Here is a 20,673-nt window from a genome sequence, read left to right as displayed (position 1 = left end):
AAGCCAGCTGCCATATTCAGGACTGGCTGTAGCAGCCAAATTCTCTGCAAAGGCAGACTCACATAGGCCACGCCAAGCCCACTAATCCCGTGGAAGTCGTTAAGCGAGGGTCCCTCCCGCACCTTAAGCCTCCAGGCTGAGCACAAGGCCATCTGCTAAGGCTGCAGGCCCCAAGGCTGGAGGCCATCCCGGACTCGTTCAAAATAGCACAATGGTTACAAATTGAAAACACTACAGTTTTGCTGTTATGCACAACGTCGTTGACAATCTGCAACACTCCTGAAACCGATCCGCAAAAAGCGCTTCGTTGTAGCGCTTTCAGGGAAATCCCAAAAAGTTGATTCACCCTCCGGAAAGCGCTACACTCTTGCAACCAATCTGCAACACTAGCGGGAAAGTTCTGTGCGTTACCATTGTTGCAATTTCTGCAAAGTCCCTCCCCCTAGTTCTCTCCTCTGATCTTCCGACGAAGCGATCACCATTTTTTTTTTCCGGAGCGAGCAGAGATCAACGCACCGGCGAGCCTTCATTTACCCAGCGAGGCTTCCCTGGCTGCAGTCCCTCCCCAGAGCTGTTTTAAGTCACCAAGCACGAAACAACACACAGCCCCGTTTGCTGGTTTATTTTCCCTTTGTTTTTCACTGTATTTTTGGCCGAAAATCGTGCCCATGCGGGGGGGGGGTTATTTTTTTTTTCACTTGGGGGGAGCGTGGCAACGATGAAACGGCAGCTCAAACACTACCTGCTAGCTAGAAAGGGTCTCTCGTTGTAACGAATCAACGCAGATTCGTTGCAACGTGTTGTTGTTTTTTTAAACCTTCCTTAAAGGGAAAGGGGCTTTTTGGGATCATGATAACAGCCACCCATTGGCTGCTTGATGGCCAGGGGTGGGACAAAGCTCAGCAATAGCGCTTCCTGGCTAGCGATTATTGCCAAGACCGGAAGCCTGTGGGAAACGATAGAAACGCAACTGGATTCCACTACAAAGCCAGGTATGCATAACGACGAATTCCACTATTTAAAAATGGCGTTTTCTCATTCCGCAACCAATTTTCCACATAGATCCTGGTGCGGAATGGCCCTGGCATTCTTCCAGGCAAAGTTTCAGTTTCTTTGTCCTCAACTCCTTATCCCACGCAGGGCTTCCCAATGACCACTGCCAGCTCCGAAATGAGATGGGAATGAGCAGCCTGGGCAGGTGGGGAGAAAGGGGATCAGGCCAAGACAGAAACACTCTTGTCTTCTGCTCAGGCCCCGAGATATTCCAGACTCCCCACCCAAATAACAAATGAGCTTTTGGGGGGCTGAGAGATATCCCCCCCCAATCCCATCACGGACTGAGAAGCAAAGCGTGTGATTCATTCCTTATAGGTGGGGCCCACTGGCAGGCACAAATAAGTCATGCCCAGCTGACAATTAAAATGCCCCCCAAAGAGACAGAAAAAGATCTTAGACGTGTGTTTCCTCCAGCCCCTGGTTCTGCTTTATGGCAGGCAGACGGTCAAGTCGTCAAGTCGTCAAGGGGGCCTCCTGCTTCCACTTCCTCTCAACAGGTCCATTTTGATATGGGAACCACCAGCCTCAGGAAGCACAGGTGCCGGTGTTAGCAGGGTTGCCAGTCTCCAGGTAAGGCCTGGAGATCCCTCAGAAGTACAACTGATCTCCAAAAGACAGGGGCCTGTTCCCCTAGAGAGCATGGCTGGTTTGGAGGGCACAGGCTGACAGGGGCTCATGGGAATAGTAGTCCATTGACATCTGGAGAGCTACAGTCTGGCCACCCCTGCATTATGGCATCGCGTTACTGCTGAGGCTGCTCCCCTCCTCAGACTCTGCCTCCCCAGGTCCCCCCCACCCAAAAAAAATGCTCCCGGAATTTCTCAACATGGGAGTGGGCAGAAGGTTAGGCTTTTCTCTCATAGACTTGTGGCCTCGCTCCAGCCCTTTTCCAAACGAGGAGGAGGAGGAGGAGGAGGAGGAGGGGCTGCCCTTCCCTGCTCATTTCCTTCCTTTCCATGTTCCAGGGCTGGCAGCTCTGGATACAACTAATGGTTTGTGCATCTGGTGTGGAGTGGCTGGCTGGCTGGCTGGCAGGCAGGCTGGGGGGTTGGTTTGCAAAGCTGGCTGCAAGAGCTCCTGCCCTGATGCTGGCACCTTTCCCGGCCAGCAGAGCTGCCAAAGAGTTTTGGCCTTTCCTGGGGTACAAACATTTTGTCTGGGAAGGCCTACGGCAGTCTGGTTGCAGGCACATCCATGACATGACAGGCTGGGGGCTTCCTTGCTGGGAAAGCGTTTGCTGGCTGATTCAGCCAAAGCCCTCCCCATCTCCTGGTGCCTGAGGGAATGACTATGCCAGGGACCACTCCAGCCAGTAGGTCTACACTTGAGTAAACCAGCTACTTCACAAAGTCTGTACTTTAACAAAGTTTTAGGCCAGTGGCAACATTAAGCCCAACAAATTTAATTCTGGTTGAAGAAGAAGAAGAAGAAGAAGAGTTGGTTATGTGCCACTTTTCTCTACCCGAAGGAGGCTCAAAACAGCTTCCATTTTCCTTCCCTTTCCCCTCCACAACAGACACCCTGTGAGGGAGGTGAGGCAAAGAGCTCTGACAGGCCTGCTCGGTCAGAACAGCTTAATCAGGACTGTGACTAATCCATATGGAGGAGCAGGGAATCAAACCCAACTCACCAGATTAGAAGCTGCCACTCTTAGCCACAACACTGCGCTGTAGTGTGCAGGCACATGGCAGCTCACGCCCAGCACTAAGCTTTGTTGGTTGGTGTTATGAATTGTTAAAGGGTTTTGTGAGGGTTAATGTCGAAGGAAGGTGGGAACCAGGCTATCCAAGGTTCGGTGCTGGTGTGTTTGCTGCCAGAAGTAGCGGTGAGCTGCTGTGATCGGTAATAAAAAGTGTTGTTCTGTCTTCCAGATTTGGACTCAGATTTGTTCCGTTGCTTCAGACCAATATGGCTGCCCACCTGAATCTGCAGTCAGTACTGATGTAGGTGGGTGGCCAGGTGCAGTGGCTGTATGCCAGGGTTGCCAGGGTCGCCTCCGGGTCAAGGCAGGAGTTCCACGTGGCTTCCAGCCTCCCAAGATCTGTCATCCAGCCAGCTTGGCCCAGGAGTGGAAGTCAATAAATCATCAAAAAAATAAGCCGAATAGTACGATGCTCTAACACAGTGGTCCCCAACCTTTTTATCACCGGGGACCGGTCAACACGTGACAATTTTACTGAGGCCCGGGGAATTTTACTTTTGCCAAGGGACGTCACACCTGCCTGAGCCCCTGCTCCACTTGCTTTCCCATCGGTGCCCCTGACTTCCTGCTGCCCGCTGGGGGGCACTGCCAGGGGGGGGGCCCAGCCATGGCGGCCCCCGGAGAGCACCAAAGATGAGCTGGCAGCAGAGTGGCAGGGCAGCCCCCGAGGCAGCAGCCGGGGAGGAGGACGAGGAGGAACTGCGGCCCGGTACCGATTGATCCATGGACCACTACCGGTCCCCGGACCAGGATTGTGGACCTCTGCTCTAAGACATACTTGGTAATTCCCAAGAGAAAATCAGATTTTTAAAAAGGTGTAGAGAGAAGGCACGGAATTCGAATTAAGGCAATGCCATCCGAACTTCCCCAGGAAACTGGGCTGTGAATGTAGGCGCTGCATCACTTAGGGGATGGCTCCCCCTAGTGGGCATAGTGAGCTGTGCAGGTCTTACTTATTTTGTGGCGTCTGTAATAGTGCCATATTTCAGGCTCTCTCCAAGTTTTCATGGTGGCTGTTTTGCTTTCTTTTTTTTAAAGTTGTAATCTGAAGACAGTTTCTTATATCTTCTGAGGCTGCCAACTTTGGGTTGGAAAACTCCTGGATATTTGGGATGTACAGCTTGGTTGACAGTGAGAAGGTTACTGGAAGAGTCTAATGCCACAGACTCTGCCCTTCAAAGCAACCATTTCCTCTGGGGAACTGGTCATCAGGTGTAATTCCAGGTGATCTCCAGGCTGCACCCAGAGGTGGGAATGTACCTGGCCCTTGAGATGGCTACCTTGGGGCCACAGACATTCTATCTGCCCCTTCAAGGATCACTGTCCCCTTCAAGGATCGCTGCCTTGTCGTGGCGAAGGGGCTTGCGTAGCTCAGTGAAGCTATGAGCCATGCTGTGCAGGGCCACCCGAGATGGACAGGTCATGGCTGAGAGCTGTGACAATAGGTGATCCACTGGAGAAGGAAATGGCAAACCACTCCGGTACCTTTGCCATGAAAACCCTATGGACAGGTTCAAAAGGAAAAACAATATGACGCCGGAAGATGAGCCCCTCAGGTCGGAAGGTGTCCAATATGCTACTGGGGATGAGCAGACGGCTAGTACAAGTAGCACTAGTATGAATGAAGCTACTGGGCCAAAGCCAAAAGGACGCTCAGTTGTGGAAGTAACTGGTGGCGAAAAGACAGTCCGATGCTGTAAAGATTTTTATTCCATAGGAACCTGGAACGTCAGATCCATGAATCAGGGCAAGCTGGACATGGTCAAACAAGAGATGACAAGACTGAACATCGACATTTTAGGAATCAGTGAACTAAAATGGACAGGAATGGGTGAATTTAATTCAGATGACCATCAGGTATACTACTGTGGACAAGAATCTCGCAGAAGAAATCGAGTAGCCTTCATAATCAATAAAAGAGTAGGGAAAGCAGTATTGGGATACAATCCCCAAAATGACAGAATGATCTCAGTTCGGATCCAAGGCAAACCATTCAACATCACCACTGCTGCTGAAGATGAAGTTGGCCAGTTCTATGAAGCCCTACAACACCTTCTAGAAGCAACGCCAAAAAATGATGTGCTTATCATCATGGGGGATTGGAATGCTAAAGTAGGAAGCCGGGATAACAGGAGTACAACCGGGATAACCAGGATAACAGGAGTACAAAATGAAGCAGGGCACAGGCTCGTAGAATTGTGTCAAGAGAATACAATGGTCATAGCAAACACTCTTTTCCAACAACCCAAGAGACGACTCTACACATGGACATCACCAGACGGTCAACACAGAAATCAGATTGACTATGTGCTCTGCAGCCAACGATGGAGAAGTTCTATACAGTCAGTTAAAACAAGACCAGGAGCTGATTGTGGTTCAGATCATCAGCTTCTTGTTTCAAAATTTAGGCTCAAATTGAAGAAGGTAGGGAAAAGCACTAGGCCACTCAGGTATGAACTAAATCATATCCCCGACAAATATACAGTAGAGGTGACAAATAGATTTAAGGAATTAGATCTGATAGACAGAGTGCCTGAAGAACTATGGACGGAGGTTCGCAACATTGTACAAGAGGTAGCAACTAAAGCCATCCCAAAGAAAAAGAAATGCAAGAAATCAAAATGGCTGTCTGAGGAAGCTTTACAAATAGCTGAGGAGAGAAGGGAAGTGAAAGGCAAGGGAGAAAGGGAAAGATACTTCTCCGGAGATCTGCAGCATGCTGGGCCTGTGTGTTTAGTCCCCCTCCCTCCAGATGTCAGAGTGCCTCTGGATGGGAACCATCCTTCTCTCAGCTTCGTAAAGGGAGTCCTTCACCCTCGTCTGAGGTTCCTACCAAAACGGGTTTCTTCATTCCACCTTTCTCAGGGTATAAGACTCTGATTCACAAGCAAAATAGGAATTGCACACATTGGACAACATCAGAATAAATATTTTTATTTACAATCGATCTATCTATCTATATACACAAAGAATTTTTAAAAGAAACGAAATGCCCTGGTTTGAGAGAATGCGAAATTTCCTTTCAGACTTGTTCCGAGTCCGGGCCCCCTCTGCTCGGCACCGGCCTGGGGCTGCGTCCGTCAGCAGGGTCCGCCTGGCCCTCTCCATCCTCTCCCTCCAGGCTGATCCCAGGACCAAAGCAGCTGTGGGGAAAGCAGAGCCCATCACTCTTTTGCCCACCAGCACAGAGCACCACCTGATGAGCCACAGTGGCATGATGTGCAACCCTGTCTTCCACACTCCTAAGACGCGCACGATGCAGGGCACGTGACAAGCCCAGCACACTCCTGATTCCTCTTGAGGAAGCCTCCCTTTCCTGCCTGGGTCCCCATTTCTCAGCCGCACAATGGAAGAGGGGGGGGGGTCACCAATGCAAGGATGGTGACCTTGGTGTGGAGGGATGGAGTTACTGGGGGGGGGGGTATTTCTTCTTCAAGTGCAAAACATGCCAAACAACAACCGGGCAACCTACCCCAGTCTTGCTTACTTGGATGACCTTTTGATGAATTCCAGTCATCCGAAAATTGGGCAGCCACTGCTATATGAGTCCTGTTTCTTTAAAAATGCAAGAGGGGAGACTTTATCACGGGGTCCTCCTTCAGGGTTCTCCAGTGATATGTCAGGAGACCTGCAGATGGAACCTAATCACTCACTGGACAATCCCTCATATTCTCCAAATGTTCCATATAGGTATGGTAAGTAAATTTCTAATTTACTGGGAGTTCTCTTTAAGAATTTGCCACAATTTGTTGTGCTCCACACAATCAAAGGCTTTAGTCAATGAAGCAGAAGTAGATGTTCTTCTGGAACTCCTTAGCTTTCTCCATGATCCAGCGTATGTTGGCAATTTGATCTCTAGTTCAGCATTCCAACTATCTTTCACAGTATTCCAGACCATCATCCGGTTGGCATCTCTGTCATTCCCATGTGATCACTTCAGTCATCTTTGGAAGCTTCATTTTAGGTGCCTCTGCCATTTGAATCCAGATGGGTGCCAACCTGAGAAAGGGCCTTCTCTGCCATGGGATGGAAATGTCAAAAAAAGTTATTCTAAAAATTATTGTTATCTTTAACCATAATAACAGACAACTCACACCTTCCCTGATTGGCCCTCAGGAGTGTCCACTCTCTCATGGAGGGCCAATGGCAGGTCTGCCCTGCCCCCAGCCTCCTCCAACTCCTCCTCCTCCTTCCTACTGGAAGAAGAGCCAGCCTCCTCTGCTGGCCCGCTTCCCAAAGGCAAGCTGGGCTAGAGAGTGGGACAGCTGGGAGGGAGGAAGAGGTCCCTGGTCCTCATACCCCACTTTTCAGTACCCAAAGGAGTCTCAAACTGGCTTACGATCACCTTCCCTTCTTCTCCCCACAAAAACAGATATCCTGTGTGGTAGGTCTGAGGAAGCTCCAACAGCACTTCTCTGTGAAAACCACACTATCAGGCCTGTGACTAGCCCAAGGTCACCCATCATGTGGAGGTGCTGGGATTCAAACCCAGCTGTCCATACTAGAAGCCAGTGCTCTTAACCACTCCCCCCAGCTGACTCGCTTGGTGTTACTTACAGTTCTTCTGAGAGGATGGTCTCCTCGGGAGGTTCCAGGAAGCACAGCCTGAAAGGCAGAAGCAGGACGCTGCAGCACAGGTATCTTTATCACGTTGCACAACCAAAAGAGAGTCCACAAGCACCTTTAAGCATGCACTCGAAAGCTCCCGCCTTGAATCAATCTTTGTTGGTCTTAAAGGAGCTCTTGGGCTCTGTTTTGGTTGTGCTACTTCAGACCAACATGGCGATCCACTTGAATCTAACATTGCACACCTGTTACCCAAAGGCTTGCTGGTTGCTGCACATCAAGCTCCTTTGTTGCAAAGCATTAGTGCAGGAATTTACCTTGCAGGACTTTTGTCCAAAGCTTAAAGAGGTCCCGAGAGAGTAACCACAGGCCCCCTCTCAAGGGAGAAATCCTCCAGCCAGATTAGAGAGGGTTGTCATGCCAAATGGTTAAAGCAGCAGCATCCATCCACGGCACCCAAGGACACCTTTCCTGGCAGTGGGTGGGTGGCTCTGTCCCCCGGTGGCTCTGATGGGCCACTGGACCTCTGCTTGCCTATGGGTCAGACCTCTGCCAGGGGTGCCCTCACCAGGTTCTGAGGAATAAGCAGAGCGGAGCGTTCTGCCAGGAGCAGAGCCACAGGAACCACCAGCAGACCCAGAATGGGGTGAGGAGCCCAGTTCAGAAGCTGAACCAGGCCCACGCACTCAGCCCCTGAGCACCCAGCGGGTGACAGAAGCACCCACTCACTCTCCACCCTCATCTCCAGAGCCCAGGGAACCCAGGCTGGCAAGCGGCAGCTCACATTACTCAGATGACTCAATGCAGGCTGGCCTCTACGAACTCTTGCAGAGCTTTGACTAGTCAGGCAGGCGTTTGGGCTTAGCTGAGCGTGAAGCTTAAGAGGACAGTGGAGGCAATTGCTCCCTGTGCTGGGAGTCGCCGCTTCTGGAGCCTGCACTCCTCTTCCTGCTTCTATTGGATTCTCTGTGCTTCGGACCTTTGGCTACTGATCTGGATTAAGGGCCCCCTGCAGCCCTTGTCTGCTTCGGGTCTTGGTGTGAGTGACGGTTTCGGCTCTGACTTTCAGCTTACGGACTTTGTGCATTCTCCTCCCTTCGGGCTATCTGCCTGGCAGCCCGCCACTCCCAGCTCACATCAGGAAACTTGACACTGTGCAAATTAAAATAGCATCATTTCAGTGGTAGCTACCACTGCAATTGGTTAAACACAGTGCTTGAGGCTGATCCACAGATAGAAAAGCTGATGAAAACTCACCAAAAACATTGTGGTTTTTCTGATCTCTTTACAGGAGAGTGAATTTACTCGGCAAAACTGATTTTGCTCTGCATGGTCAATCGTGTCTTTTTGCTTACAGGGTCTTTTTATCATAGTATCTGAAAGAGGCTATGGCGTGAACCCCAATTCATGCCCCCTCCTCTGATATGTCGTTTCCTGGTGCCCTCCTGACTGGGGGTTGTAAAACCATAAATCCTTTCCTGGTTCCTTTCCTCCTCTGCATTCCACTGAAGTTCTCAGCGGGGCCCCGTTATCTATCTGATTTCAGCGATCTTGCTAGGCTCACAGAGACGCAACAGCATTGTAACAGTCTGGATCAAAGCTGGGCCATCTGGCTTGGCTGGGAAACTTTGCACCCCTTTGTCCCGTTTGCTCTCCCGCCACAATCCTTAGCCCCCTCCCCTATGGGGTCATCCCTATAAGTACCACCTAATGTCTGTTATGCCTTTGTCTCTGCCAACTTGTTAGGAATCAGGCAGAGTTCAGCTAGCAAAGTCCGTGATAAAGAGACATCCAGAATTCCAAAATAGGGCAAAATCCAAAGGAGAACTTTATTAAACAGACAATACAAAAGACTGAAACGTGCCAAAAATCAGTGAGCAAAGATCTTGGCAGAGACTAACTCTATGGTTCTGTGGTTCTATTCTATGATTCCAAGCACTGAAAAGGGAAGCTCAAAACACTTAGCCCGTGTTCCCATGGGGGGGGGGGGGGCTTCAGTGACATAAACCTAGAAGGATGACTATACCTTGTGCAGATGTCAGAGCATTATAAATGTTAAGTTTCCCTTTGTTTTCAGGGAGGGATTATGCAAACACAAATCCCCGTCCTGTTTAACATGCAGCAGAGTTTGCGACGGCTTATCCCAAAGTATTTTGTGTCTCAGCTCACTGATGGCAGGAGAGATGCCGATGACTCCTCCTCAGCCTTGCCAGTCACTGTGGGCTCTGGAAAAGTCTGAATGATGTGCATGGCTTATCTTGTTACCAAACAAACAGCATGTTATGCTGAAGCAGAGCAGATCCTGAAACTGGAATAAGTGATGAAGATGATTCGCTGAATCATAGAATCAAAGAGTTGGAAGGGACCTCCAGGGTCATCTAGTCCAATCCCCTGCAGAATGTAGGAAATTCACAACTACCTGCCTACCCACAGTGACCCCAATTCCATGCCCAGATGATGCCCCCCCCCCCAAAGCCGCAGATTCCATTGCCAGTCTGGCCTGGAGGAAATTCACCTCCCGACCCCAAAGTGGCAATTGGCATTTCCCTGGGAATGCAAGAAAGAGCCACAAGAGCCAAGCATGGGCACCGTCCCTTCTACCCACCCACTCACAATCTGCCTAAATAGATAGAAGCAGCATTTCTGTCACATGGCTATCTAGCCTCTCCTTTAAAACTTCCAAGGAAGGAGAACCCACCACCTCCCAGGGAAAGCCTGTTCCATTGAGGAACTTCTCTAACTGTCAGGAACATCTTCAGGATGTTTAGCCAAAATTATTTTCATCCCATTGGTTCTGGTTCAACTGTCTGGGGCTACAGAAAACAACTCTGCTTGAAGGGCTGTCACACATTCTCAGTGTGACAGCCCTTCAAGTACCTGAAGATGGTTATCAGATCCCCTCTCAGCTGTCTCCTCTCCAACCTTTCCTTCTACGTCTTGGTCTCCAAACCCCTCACCATCTTTGTTGCCCTCCTATGGACACTCTCCAGCTTGTCTACCTCTTCTTCAATTCTGGTACCCCAAAATAAACAAAGTTCTCTAAGTGAGGTTTAATCCGAAAGGAGTAAAGTGGTAACATCATTTTGGACATTATAATTCTGTTGATACAGCCCCAAATCCCATTTGCCTTTTTAGCCACAAAGTCAAGCTGCTGACTCATGTTCAGTACACGTTCTACTAAGACCCCTCGATCCTTCCTGCATACCTATCCTTTCTGCACATCACTACCCCAACACTTGATTAGATTGGCTGCTGTTTCACAGGCGGTTCTCTGTGCCTCTGTGAGTGGCTTGGCAGCCATAAGAATCAAAACAAGCAGAATTCCTTCTGACAGTATCTCCATGCAGGGAGAAGGTCCACCTGCTGAATTCCTGCCTGTCACGAGGAGATGGGACTAGAGCTGAGAACACAGTCTGCTCCCCATGGGGGGTTTCTTCAGCCACTCCCTGCACCTGTGAGATCCCCTTTTCCAAGCTAGAGACCTGGGTGTAAACTGCACGGAGCTTTTATTCCAGCCCCAGATCGATTCAGTCCCTGCCCTCTACACAGAATGCGATTTCCGTTTGGATTTGGGGCGATTTTAATTTTCCTTCTGCAGCAAGAAGGATTGATCCGGAGTGACCCTACCTTTATTGTGGGATATCTCAGACTGCTGCTAATCCTGAATATATTCAGAAAATCGCATTGTTTTGAATCTGGGCTCTCCTCCGTGGTAGAGGACCCATGATTGGCTACAGGTGGTCATGTGACAAGCCTGCCTCAAAGGAGAAGCCCCTAATTTCTCTCAACTTCTGTCGGCCTTGGATTTTTTTTTTTTTGTGCCTTCTTCATTCCCCCCCACCACCTTCAAGAAAAGAAAGGGTTTTTTTCCTCCCTCCTCTGACTTCTTGGATCCTCTCCCCCCTTCAAGAAAACAGAGAAAGAGTTTCCATTTGCCTCCCCCCCTTCTGAGCCTCCCTAGCCACGTGCAGAAGACTTTCCTGTTTCAATGGGGAGGAGGGGGGAGAGGAAGACCCGAGTTCAAAACGATCTGAATTAAACAGGATTGACAATGGAATAAAGAAAGTAAGTGCAGACTGTGCCCTGGGTTGAGGCCAAGGCAAAGTGTGATGCTACACAAAAGACTTCCTGCCTACCTTGTGTTGACCCAGGTGTGGAGGTCCTCCTCCTCCTCCATGAAGAACTCATCCAGTTCATCCTGAGACTTTATCAGAACGGTGTCCAGAGCTTTCTTCCCCGTCCAAAAGCTGATGATAGAACAAAGGCCCAGAGACAAGAAAAGGTCAAAATCAGCAAGCCAATTCAGGGTTCATCCTGTTATTTCCTAATCACCTCTACCAGAATTTGGAAGGATGGAAGCCAGAACCCTTTATGGCAGGAGTCCTCAATGTGATGCCCATGAGAGGCAGGGTGCTCACCATGAATTTTTAGTAAGGTAAAGGTATCCCCTGTGCAAGCACCGAGTCATGTCTGACCCTCGGGGTGACGCCCTCCAGCGTTTTCATGGCAGACTCAATACGGGGTGGTTTGCCAGTGCCTTCCCCAGTCATTACCGTTTACCCCCCCAGCAAGCTGGGTACTCATTTTACCGACCTCGGAAGGATGGAAGGCTGAGTCAACCTTGAGCCAGCTGCTGGGATTGAACTCCCAGCCTCATGGGCAAAGCTTTCAGACGGCTGCCTTACCACTCTGCGCCACAAGAGGCTCTATGAATTTTTAGTATACAGGGCCTAATAGTGATATTAAGAATAAAATTATTAATTATAACCCACAGCCTCAGAGTAGGTAACGCCAATAAAATAGCAATAAATACTAGATATATCATACCAATAAAACAGGGTTTTAAGATCACTAAAACACAGTTAAAACTGCCTGTACCTACACTGGTTTCTTTTTTGACTCATCAAAGACTTTTGCTACAAATGTGAATGCATTTTTCCCTGTTGGAAAAGGAAAAAAAGGATGGGGCTTTGTTCCCAGTCATGCTGTATTTCATCCAGTGCAGCTAAATGCCTCTCGACAACCTCTCTATCCATGTTAACCTGCCACCCAGACGCTATCCTTTGGCTACGGCCATCTCTAGATGTGCCTAAACCCTTTGACCTGTGGGAAAAAATAGACGTAAAATAGGCGCTGAGCTTTTCTGCTTTCTCCGTTAAAGTTTGTCCATCCGCACCCAACAGTGGGCCTATTGCCTCCTTTACTTTACGTTTGCTCCTCACATAGCTGAAAAATCTTTTCTTGTTACAGTGGGCTTCCCTGGCCAATCTTAGCTCACTCTCAGCTTTGGCCTTTCTGATGATTGATCTACAGTGCCTAGTAACCTGCAGATACTCTTCTTTAGAGCTCTGTCCTTCCCTCCATTTCCTGAACATTTTCCTTTTTTTTCTTAGTTCCTCTTGAACTTCTCTTGAAGTCCTCTTGAAGCTCCTGCAGTGTTTTCGTCTTTCTGGGATAGTCATTGTTTGAGCATGCAATAGCTCTTGTTTGAGTAGTGCCTACCCTTCACATGCTCCCTTCCCTTCCAGCATTCTCGTCCATGGTATGACACTCATCATGTCTCTGAGTGTATTAAAGTTTTCCTTATGAAAATCCAACATCCGCGTCTGGCTACAAGCTTCCTTGCCCCCCCCCATCTCAAAAGGAAGCCATCGCTGCACATCAGCTGCCTGGTGCAGTTCCCTACCATGGTGTCCCTGTTGGGGTGGTCTTCACCATCCCCTTCTTCTCAGTAGGTTACAGGAACCTGCAGGCTCAAAACGGCTGGAGACCCCTGCCCTAGATTGACTTGGCTGTCTGGCCTCTCATCACAGAGCACAGCTGAAGTCTTTCCCCCCTGACTGGCGTCTCAGGCCCGGCATCCCCAGGAGCCCCCAATGCTGCATTGCTAGGAACTCAGCCAGGCTGTTGGTGTCTGTGGCCAGGCTAACAATCCGATGGTGGGCCAAGCACACGGTCTGATGCAAGATCAATCACCGATAGGTTCTAACCATTGTGCTCCAAGGATTGCCCTTGCGGGATCCAATTATTTTAGACCAATCATGTGGGATCCAGCCAATGGCACGTGTTATTTGTAAATGTATAGTGGGATTTTTTGGTGGGGAGGGTTCAGCGCGGCCTTGCTACAGCTTTTATCATGTTCTGGCACCGATAAAGAGCTGCGACGATTCCAGCTTCTGTGGTTCTTTACCCACAAGATCGCCCAGGGATCTGACACAGGCCACAGAGAGGGACAGAGCCACAGATGGAGGTCAAAACAAAGAAACCAAAATGTGATGCTGCCTTACACGGAGTCAGACCAGGGGTCCACCAAGATCAGCAAGGGGTTCTCAGACCAACAGCGACGCTCCAGGGTCTCAGGCAGAGCAGTTTCCTACCACCTCTGCCTGGACAGAGTGGACTGAGCCTGATACTTTCTCCATGCCAAACAGATGGGGATCCTGTGCCACATAATCTGCTTAACATGACCAGCAAGACTTGGGAAGACAAAGGTTTATAACCAGAAAGACTGAGATGTCAGAATCACCCAGTGGTGGAAGAGAACACAGAGGGCCACCTAGTCCGGCCTCCCACTTTCTTTCTTTCTCAGGGACTTAAAAATCACAGTCCAGGAGCAGCTTTAGGACCAACAAAGATTTATTCAAGCTTTCGAGTGGAAGCCCTCTTCCTCAGACTATGAATTGACCATCATGACAGTGGGAATAGAAAGCAAAAGTGAATTCTGTTAAATTAGTAAACTGTGTCACAACATCCAAATAGAGCCATAGAATAATTCTTTGCTAAACCAGCCAATCAGACCCCTGGAAATCAGTTGTAGGTCACAAAAACATATATGAGAAATAAAACTGTCAATGCCAGTGATCAGCGGCTTCCACCTGACCATTTACTGCTGGCCCCATCTGTCTCCACCCAAGTGTGAAACATTCCTACAAGTAGAAGCTGAGGGGGCAGCTATCTTGTCCTGGGACCAGAGAGTTGATTTCAAAATTGCATATATTACTAACAGTCACATAATCCCCATTAAAATAAACTGTGAGGAATATGGATATGTTGGTCCTAAAGCTAAACAAGGTTAGAATGCATAGTGAAATAAAAAACCTTTGTCCTTGTTGAGTCCAGGGTTTGTCATAGTATTGAGTGTTGTAATAACTTGCATTTCTGCAGTCTCCCTTTCTAGCCTGTTCTTGAAGGTCCTTTGCAATAGAACAGCTACTTTCAAGTCCCTTGTTGAATGTAAGGGACCATTCCAAAGAAAAGGAATTGCAAGAAAGCAAAATGGCTGTCTGAGGAAGCTTTACCAATAGCTGAGGTGAGATGGGAAGAGAAAGAGAAAGAAACGCCCAACGGAATGCTGAATTCCAGAGAATAGCTAGAAGAGATAAGAATGCCTTCTTAAATCAACAGTGCAAACAAATAGAAGAAAACAATAGAAGAGAATGTTTCATGCAAAGACGGGTATGATAAAGGACCAAAATGGTAGGGACCTAAGAGAAGCAGATTTTTAAAAGGTGACAAAATTATACAGAAGAACTATACAAGAGCGAGCTTGACATCCCTGATAACTATGATGGGGTAGTCACGAACCTGGAGCCAGACATCCTGGAATGTGAAGTCAAATGGGCCTTAGGAAGTCTGAGCAACAATAAAGCTAGTGGTGGTGACAGCATTCCAGTTGAACTATTCAAAATCTTAAAAGACAATGCAGTAAGAGTGCTACACTCAATATGCCAGCAAATCTGGAAAATTCAACAGTGGCCACAGGATTGGAAAAGCTCAGTTTACATTCCAATCCCAAAGAAGGGCAATGCCAAAGAATGTTCAAACTACCTCACCATTGCACTCATTTCTCATGCTAGCAAAGTTATGTTCAAAATCCTACAAGCTAGGCTCCAGCAACATGTGGACCGAGAACTTCCAGAAGTACAGGCAGGATTTTGAAGAGGCAGAGCCCCTAGGAAGAGGGGGGGGGGTGTCAGACGTACAGGAAACTCACAACAAAACTTATCCAAAAGATGAAGAAACAATACAACCCAGTGTCATCAAAACCTACCAGCACCCCCCTCCCCACAAAGGGCAGGAACTTCATGGATGGGTAATTGCATGGAAAAGGCTACATGCCACCTTACTGCCTGTTTTGTCCCCATGCTATAGCATTGCTACATTATAGTGGGGGAGAGGAGTGTTGTAATGCAATCAACTTTATGCTTTGAAAAAGTAACTGGATTGTTCAGGGGACAACTAGAGAAGAGGGCCTGTTTATCCATGTAGTACATGCAGCACTTGTTTTGGGCTCTGCACCTCCAGGGACCCCATGCAGAACCTTCCCCCCAGGGATCAGGACCATAGCCTCCCTCCTCCCCCTTTTCGTCCTTTAAGGTCCCTCGGAGTAACACCCCTTTCCACCATGGGGGGCCCCTCTGCCCTTGGTCCGGCTGCTCCCACCAAAATTGTACTCTGCTAGGGCCCTACAAATCCTTAAATTGACTTTGGTGCTACGGGCCCCACATATCCTTAAACTGCTCCTGCTGGAGAGAGAGAGGTGTGAGGGTTGTAGGCAGACTGAACATGCAGCACAGATGGCACAAAATGGCAGTGCAGCAGGAAACCACCAACAATTCTTTTGTTAAAACAGGAGATGGCTTCAGCCATTTCCTCCTGGGGAACTGATCTTTGCTGTCTGGAGATCAGTTGTGGGTCTGGGAGATTTCAGAGCCTCACCTGGGGCTGCCAAACCTTGGTGGCTGAAGAGGAAAGAACGTTTTCCAGTAGCCATATTATTCCGGAGGTGATTCTAGTTGCATGTGATGTCTAGTGCAGAAGGATGGAAGGTGCCTGGATTCCTGACGACCAGAGAGTCAAGACTGCGTTGTTATCACACAAAGAAAAATCATCTCAAAAAGCCTTTTGAGGCCTCAAAGAGTAATTAACTGCTGGATTCAATTCTGGAAACATGGAACTTTTTATAGTTCCATGGCCAAAACTACTCATTGTAAAAAACAGAAGACTAAACCAAATGAGCTTAAATAGGTTGCATGTAATTACACTACTGACAGTGAATGTCTTCAGAGAAAGGCAAGATATACAAATTATGCAGAATGCAGATCCTGAACTCATCCAGACCCTGCCAAGAAAGCTACTATACGCAGTTTTTGTGGCCTTCTATTGATCAAATCCGTGAGTTCTGTAAGACACAGCCACTCAGTTCCAACAACCAACAACTTTACTCGAAGAAAACACTGAACGCAGACAGCCAGAACCATTGAATGTATACACGTTCTTGAGCCTCCTGCCAAAACATGACATTGGCTGAAGAGAAGTTGGCTAAAACCCCATGACCAGCAAATCCCTAGCAAGGGTTCAGGGTCCCATTCTCAGCTTCCAAGATTGAGGTCTCTTTGTGTCTGCAGCATCCCTCCCCCATTAAGTCCGAACACACCAACTGGCACAGAAAGTCTTGGAGGTACTTGGGCTGGGTCTGCACTCCTCGCAAATGCCAGAATTCCATGGGGGGCTCACAGGTGGTCTAGGGCGACTATCATTGGCTACAGCGCACCCTTGAGTTTGACCACCTCCGTACAGGGCGATTCAACCTCTGAACAGTCACAGTGCCCCTTGCATTGGCGGTCTTCACTGTTGGTGGCTCCAGTGCTAGGTTGGATGCTGGGGCAATTAACATTGCAGGTGCATCAGGAAGGTGCCGCCTTATCTGGTCCATGCGCCATCAGAAGGGATGTCTGTCTGGTGGGTGGAGCTGGTAGGAGATGGGCCCCATTGTCCTGGTGACAACTGCCAAGATTCAGGCTACGCTGCTGCTATAGTTTGTCATGTAGGTGGAGTCATCCAGTGTGAAGGACCTCAGAGCAGCGGGCACCAACCTACCTGGAAATCCACCTGATGTGAAGTTGGAGTTTAGCCTGTCTAGGAGAGTTACCAGCCTCCTTCATAAGGAGTTTGGTTGGACTGCTCCTGGTGGCTGAATTTGGTGTGATGTGTTGACGTATCAGGAAAATGACCAGCCATTGACTCCAATACCCCGAAAAAGCTGGGTGAGTGAATCCTTTGAGTCCCCACCATCCGTTCAGCTTGGCCATTGGTGGATAGGCAGAAAGGCACCCATGTAACATGCCATACCAGATGTATTGCCATGAACTCCTGGAACTCAGCCAACCAGAACTGAGCCCCCATTTCAGAGTTGATGGGGTCAGGGAGACCATGGGTGGCAAAAACTTGTCACAGAGGCCTGATGATGACCTTGGATGACATTGTTGAAACCGGCATGACTTCCAGCCATTTTGAGTATGAGTCAACTATGAGGAGTAATGTTTAGCCTTGAAGGGAGCGGTCAAAGTCTATGTGAAGTTATGACCACAGAGGGCCTGTTATCTCCCATTGCTGGACAGGGGCCAGTAGCATCTCAGGATGTCTTTCTTGGCAGGTCTGGCAGCACCTGACCCATGTCTCAACTTCTGCACCAATGTTCAGCCACCATATGTAGCTCCTGGCCAGAGCTTTCATCTGGACGATGCCAGGATGACTTTTATGCAGGGTGTCCATCGCTCAGAGTCAGTTTGGTTAAGACATCTGCTCAACTTCTCCACAGTAGGCAGTCTCTGTGGATGGACAATTTGTGGATACAGGGCATGAATACAAGGTCCTGACATTCCTTGGGCTCCTCCCTCCACACCCAGCTGAGGATACGGGAGAGGACCTGATCCTTAGCCGAATGGGTGGCAGCATCCAAAGTGTGGCGAGGCGGTTGGGGAAGAGTTTCTAAGAGCAGGACCTCATGAGCCAGCAGCAGATCAGGGCCAGTGCTCGGAAGTGGCAGGTGGCTGAGGACACGGACGCTCCTCATGCCTGTTCCAGGAAGGTGCTGGAGCACATAATTGCAGCCATGGAGGAAGAAGAACCAGCACAGCGTTCTTGGGGACAGGATCTGAGGCTTTTGGTGATCCGACGTGAAGAGTCCCAAGAGAGGCTTTTGGCTGGTGACTGTTGTGAAACAGCAGCAGTAGATGTAGTCATGGAACTTCTTGATGCCAGCAATGATTGCAAGGGTTTCTTTGACGTGGGTGTAGTTCCATTCCACCGAAGACAGAGCGTGGGACTAATAGTCAGTGAGAATCTGTGAGGAACCAAGCAGGGGAACCCCAGTGGACTCACTCCACAGACATCCCTCTCGGGCTCCAGGGTGAAGCTTTAAGTAGAAAGTCTGTATTTGGAAAAGTCAGCAAACAGAGTCCGTACTCTGCAGATGCTCAGAGACAGGAAACCTTGTCAGAGACACTGGGGTGGGGGGATGGCAGGATCTATAGACCTGGGCTGTGGGAAAGACCAGAGATTGGCATTAGGTGAGAATTGGACATTCACACAGGAAAGTAGGATCGGACTGCTCTTTGCTATAGCTAGGTGTTAAAGCAGTTCACACATCTGTTGTTTTGGATATCTGGGGATGACAGACTTGGAGGGGAAATAACGAGGCGCCGTGGAAGCGGGATGGGATCTTTGAAATGCAAGCAAAGGAAGGGGCACTGCTCCTGAGCTTGGCCGAGATGCCAGAACCAGGCGGGAGTTCCAGGAAAATAAGCACAACCACAACTCTGTGGAGAGGCGTCGTACACAAGGACAACCGACTGGGACTTATCGAAATTGACAAGGACGCTGAGGAAAGGAGGCTCTTGATGGTGCTGAACACCTTTTGTTGAGCTTGGACTCAGACCCACGGGGCTTTCTTATTTATGTATTTGTTTGTTTGTTTATTGCAGTGGCTCGGCAATAGCCACTTTGTTAGGGAGGAACAAGTGGTAGAAACTGAGCAGACTCAGGAAGGATTGCAGGTCATGCTTTGACCACAGCAGAAGGGCTTCCTTTGTGGCCTTCACCTTGGATGCCATGGGGTGCATGCCGTCGGCATCATTCAGGAACCCAAGAAACTCTACGGATGGCACGCAGAAGTGACGCTCCTCACGCTTCACCTTTAGACCGGTGGACTGGAAACAGCTCAGGACCTCAAGCAGGCATGATGCAAGCTCAGTGTAAGAGCTGCCTGACACGAGGGTGTCATTTATGGTATGGTATGACGCTTGATAGACCTTTGAAGACATCTTCCATGAATCAAATCCCTGGAGTTGACATCAAATTGGAGCCTCTTGACTCAGAACCTCATGGGTTACAATAGACTGTGCTTCAGCAGTGGAGTTGTCACCAGGCAGCTGTTGGTGGGCCTGAGCTAGGTCAAACTTGGAGAAGACGTAGCCTCCAGCTAGTGATGTGAGAAGGTGGCTCGCTGCTGGCACTGGAGATGTGTGGTGTTGCAGAACCTTGTTGAGTGTGCATTTGTAGTCAGAGCAGATCCTGATGTCCCTGTTGGATTTGAGAGGAGTGACATCAGGGGTTCCCAGCGTGCATGTGGGACTGGACCGAGCACTCCTTGTTTGATAAGATGGTCCAGGTCAGCATCAGTATTAGGCTTCAGAGCCTAGACATGCTGGGCCTTCAACCAGATGAGCGGACACACTGGATCAAGGACCAGGGAAATCAGCAGGCCATAGTAGCATCCTAAGGACTTGTCAAACATGGCTGCAAACTCTCTGCAGATCTCATCATAGGCTATGGATGTAGTGGACCCTGGTGATGTTGATGCCCAATGGATCTAACCAATCAAGGCCGAGGAGACTGGTATAGTGGCTGGCTACTATGACTAGCTACAGCATGCCGGAGAACTGCTTGAAATTCCTGATGCTGGGGAATGGGACCTTCTTCCCTTAGAAATCTGTGAGGAGATCTCTAAGAGTCTGGAGACAAGGCTTCCCCTGGGACATAACTGCTTAAGAGTCTCTTGGGAAATTATTGAGAGCTCTGAGCTAGATTCAATCTCCTCTTCACAGGATGCCTGCTGGATCTGGACTGTGACCCTGATTTCCTTCCATGTCAGGAACTGAGTATCCTGAATATGGGATGGTGTGTTGATCATGTTAGTGTTGGTGCGCTGCAGAGGAGAAAATTCTAACAGCTTTTCCCCGCACCAGGGGTTGGTTTCATGGGAGCGGATTGCCCCTTCAGATAGTATGCCCTTGTGCTGTGGCCTTTCTACCCGCATTTGGTGCCTCAGAATTGACAGAGGCATCTCTGGTGGATCCCTGCAGTTAGGGCAGGGAACCGTTGCATGGCGCGGTGGGCTTGAACATGCAGAAGACATGAGATGCAGTTGTTCCCCCTCCTCTTTGACGTCTTTCCTACGGGGCTTAGGCTGTGGTGGTGGGCTCTGAGCCTGTGTTCAGGTCGGCTGCTTCTGCAGTCTGGAAGGTGAGGTCCCTTCTGATTAAGAGGCGCCACTGCGTCTGCTCATC

General features: G+C 49.2%; 1 protein-coding gene across 2 annotated transcripts in view; it reads right to left on the bottom strand.

Moving 5' to 3' along the window:
- Positions 1-5,787: 5,787 nt before the first annotated feature.
- LOC143842731 (uncharacterized) overlaps positions 5,788-20,673 on the bottom strand; it is a 16,502-nt gene continuing 1,616 nt past the window's right edge. Inside the window, exons 2-5 of one of the 2 annotated variants that reach the window (XM_077347893.1) lie at positions 11,461-11,571; positions 7,316-7,363; positions 6,246-6,774; positions 5,788-5,901 (exon numbers count right to left, since the gene is read on the bottom strand). In XM_077347893.1, the coding sequence (XP_077204008.1) occupies positions 6,714-6,774; positions 7,316-7,363; positions 11,461-11,571 (220 nt within the window). In that variant the 3' untranslated portion in view covers positions 5,788-5,901; positions 6,246-6,713. Of the gene's footprint in view, positions 5,902-6,230; positions 6,775-7,315; positions 7,364-11,460; positions 11,572-20,673 lie in introns of both variants that reach the window. The other variant, XM_077347892.1, reaches the window with a different exon arrangement.

Source organism: Paroedura picta, chromosome 8 (assembly GCF_049243985.1).
Source record: "Paroedura picta isolate Pp20150507F chromosome 8, Ppicta_v3.0, whole genome shotgun sequence".
NCBI lineage: Eukaryota > Metazoa > Chordata > Lepidosauria > Squamata > Gekkonidae > Paroedura > Paroedura picta.
Note: the sequence above shows the minus strand (reverse complement) of the source record. Positions and strands in the feature narration are given on the sequence as shown.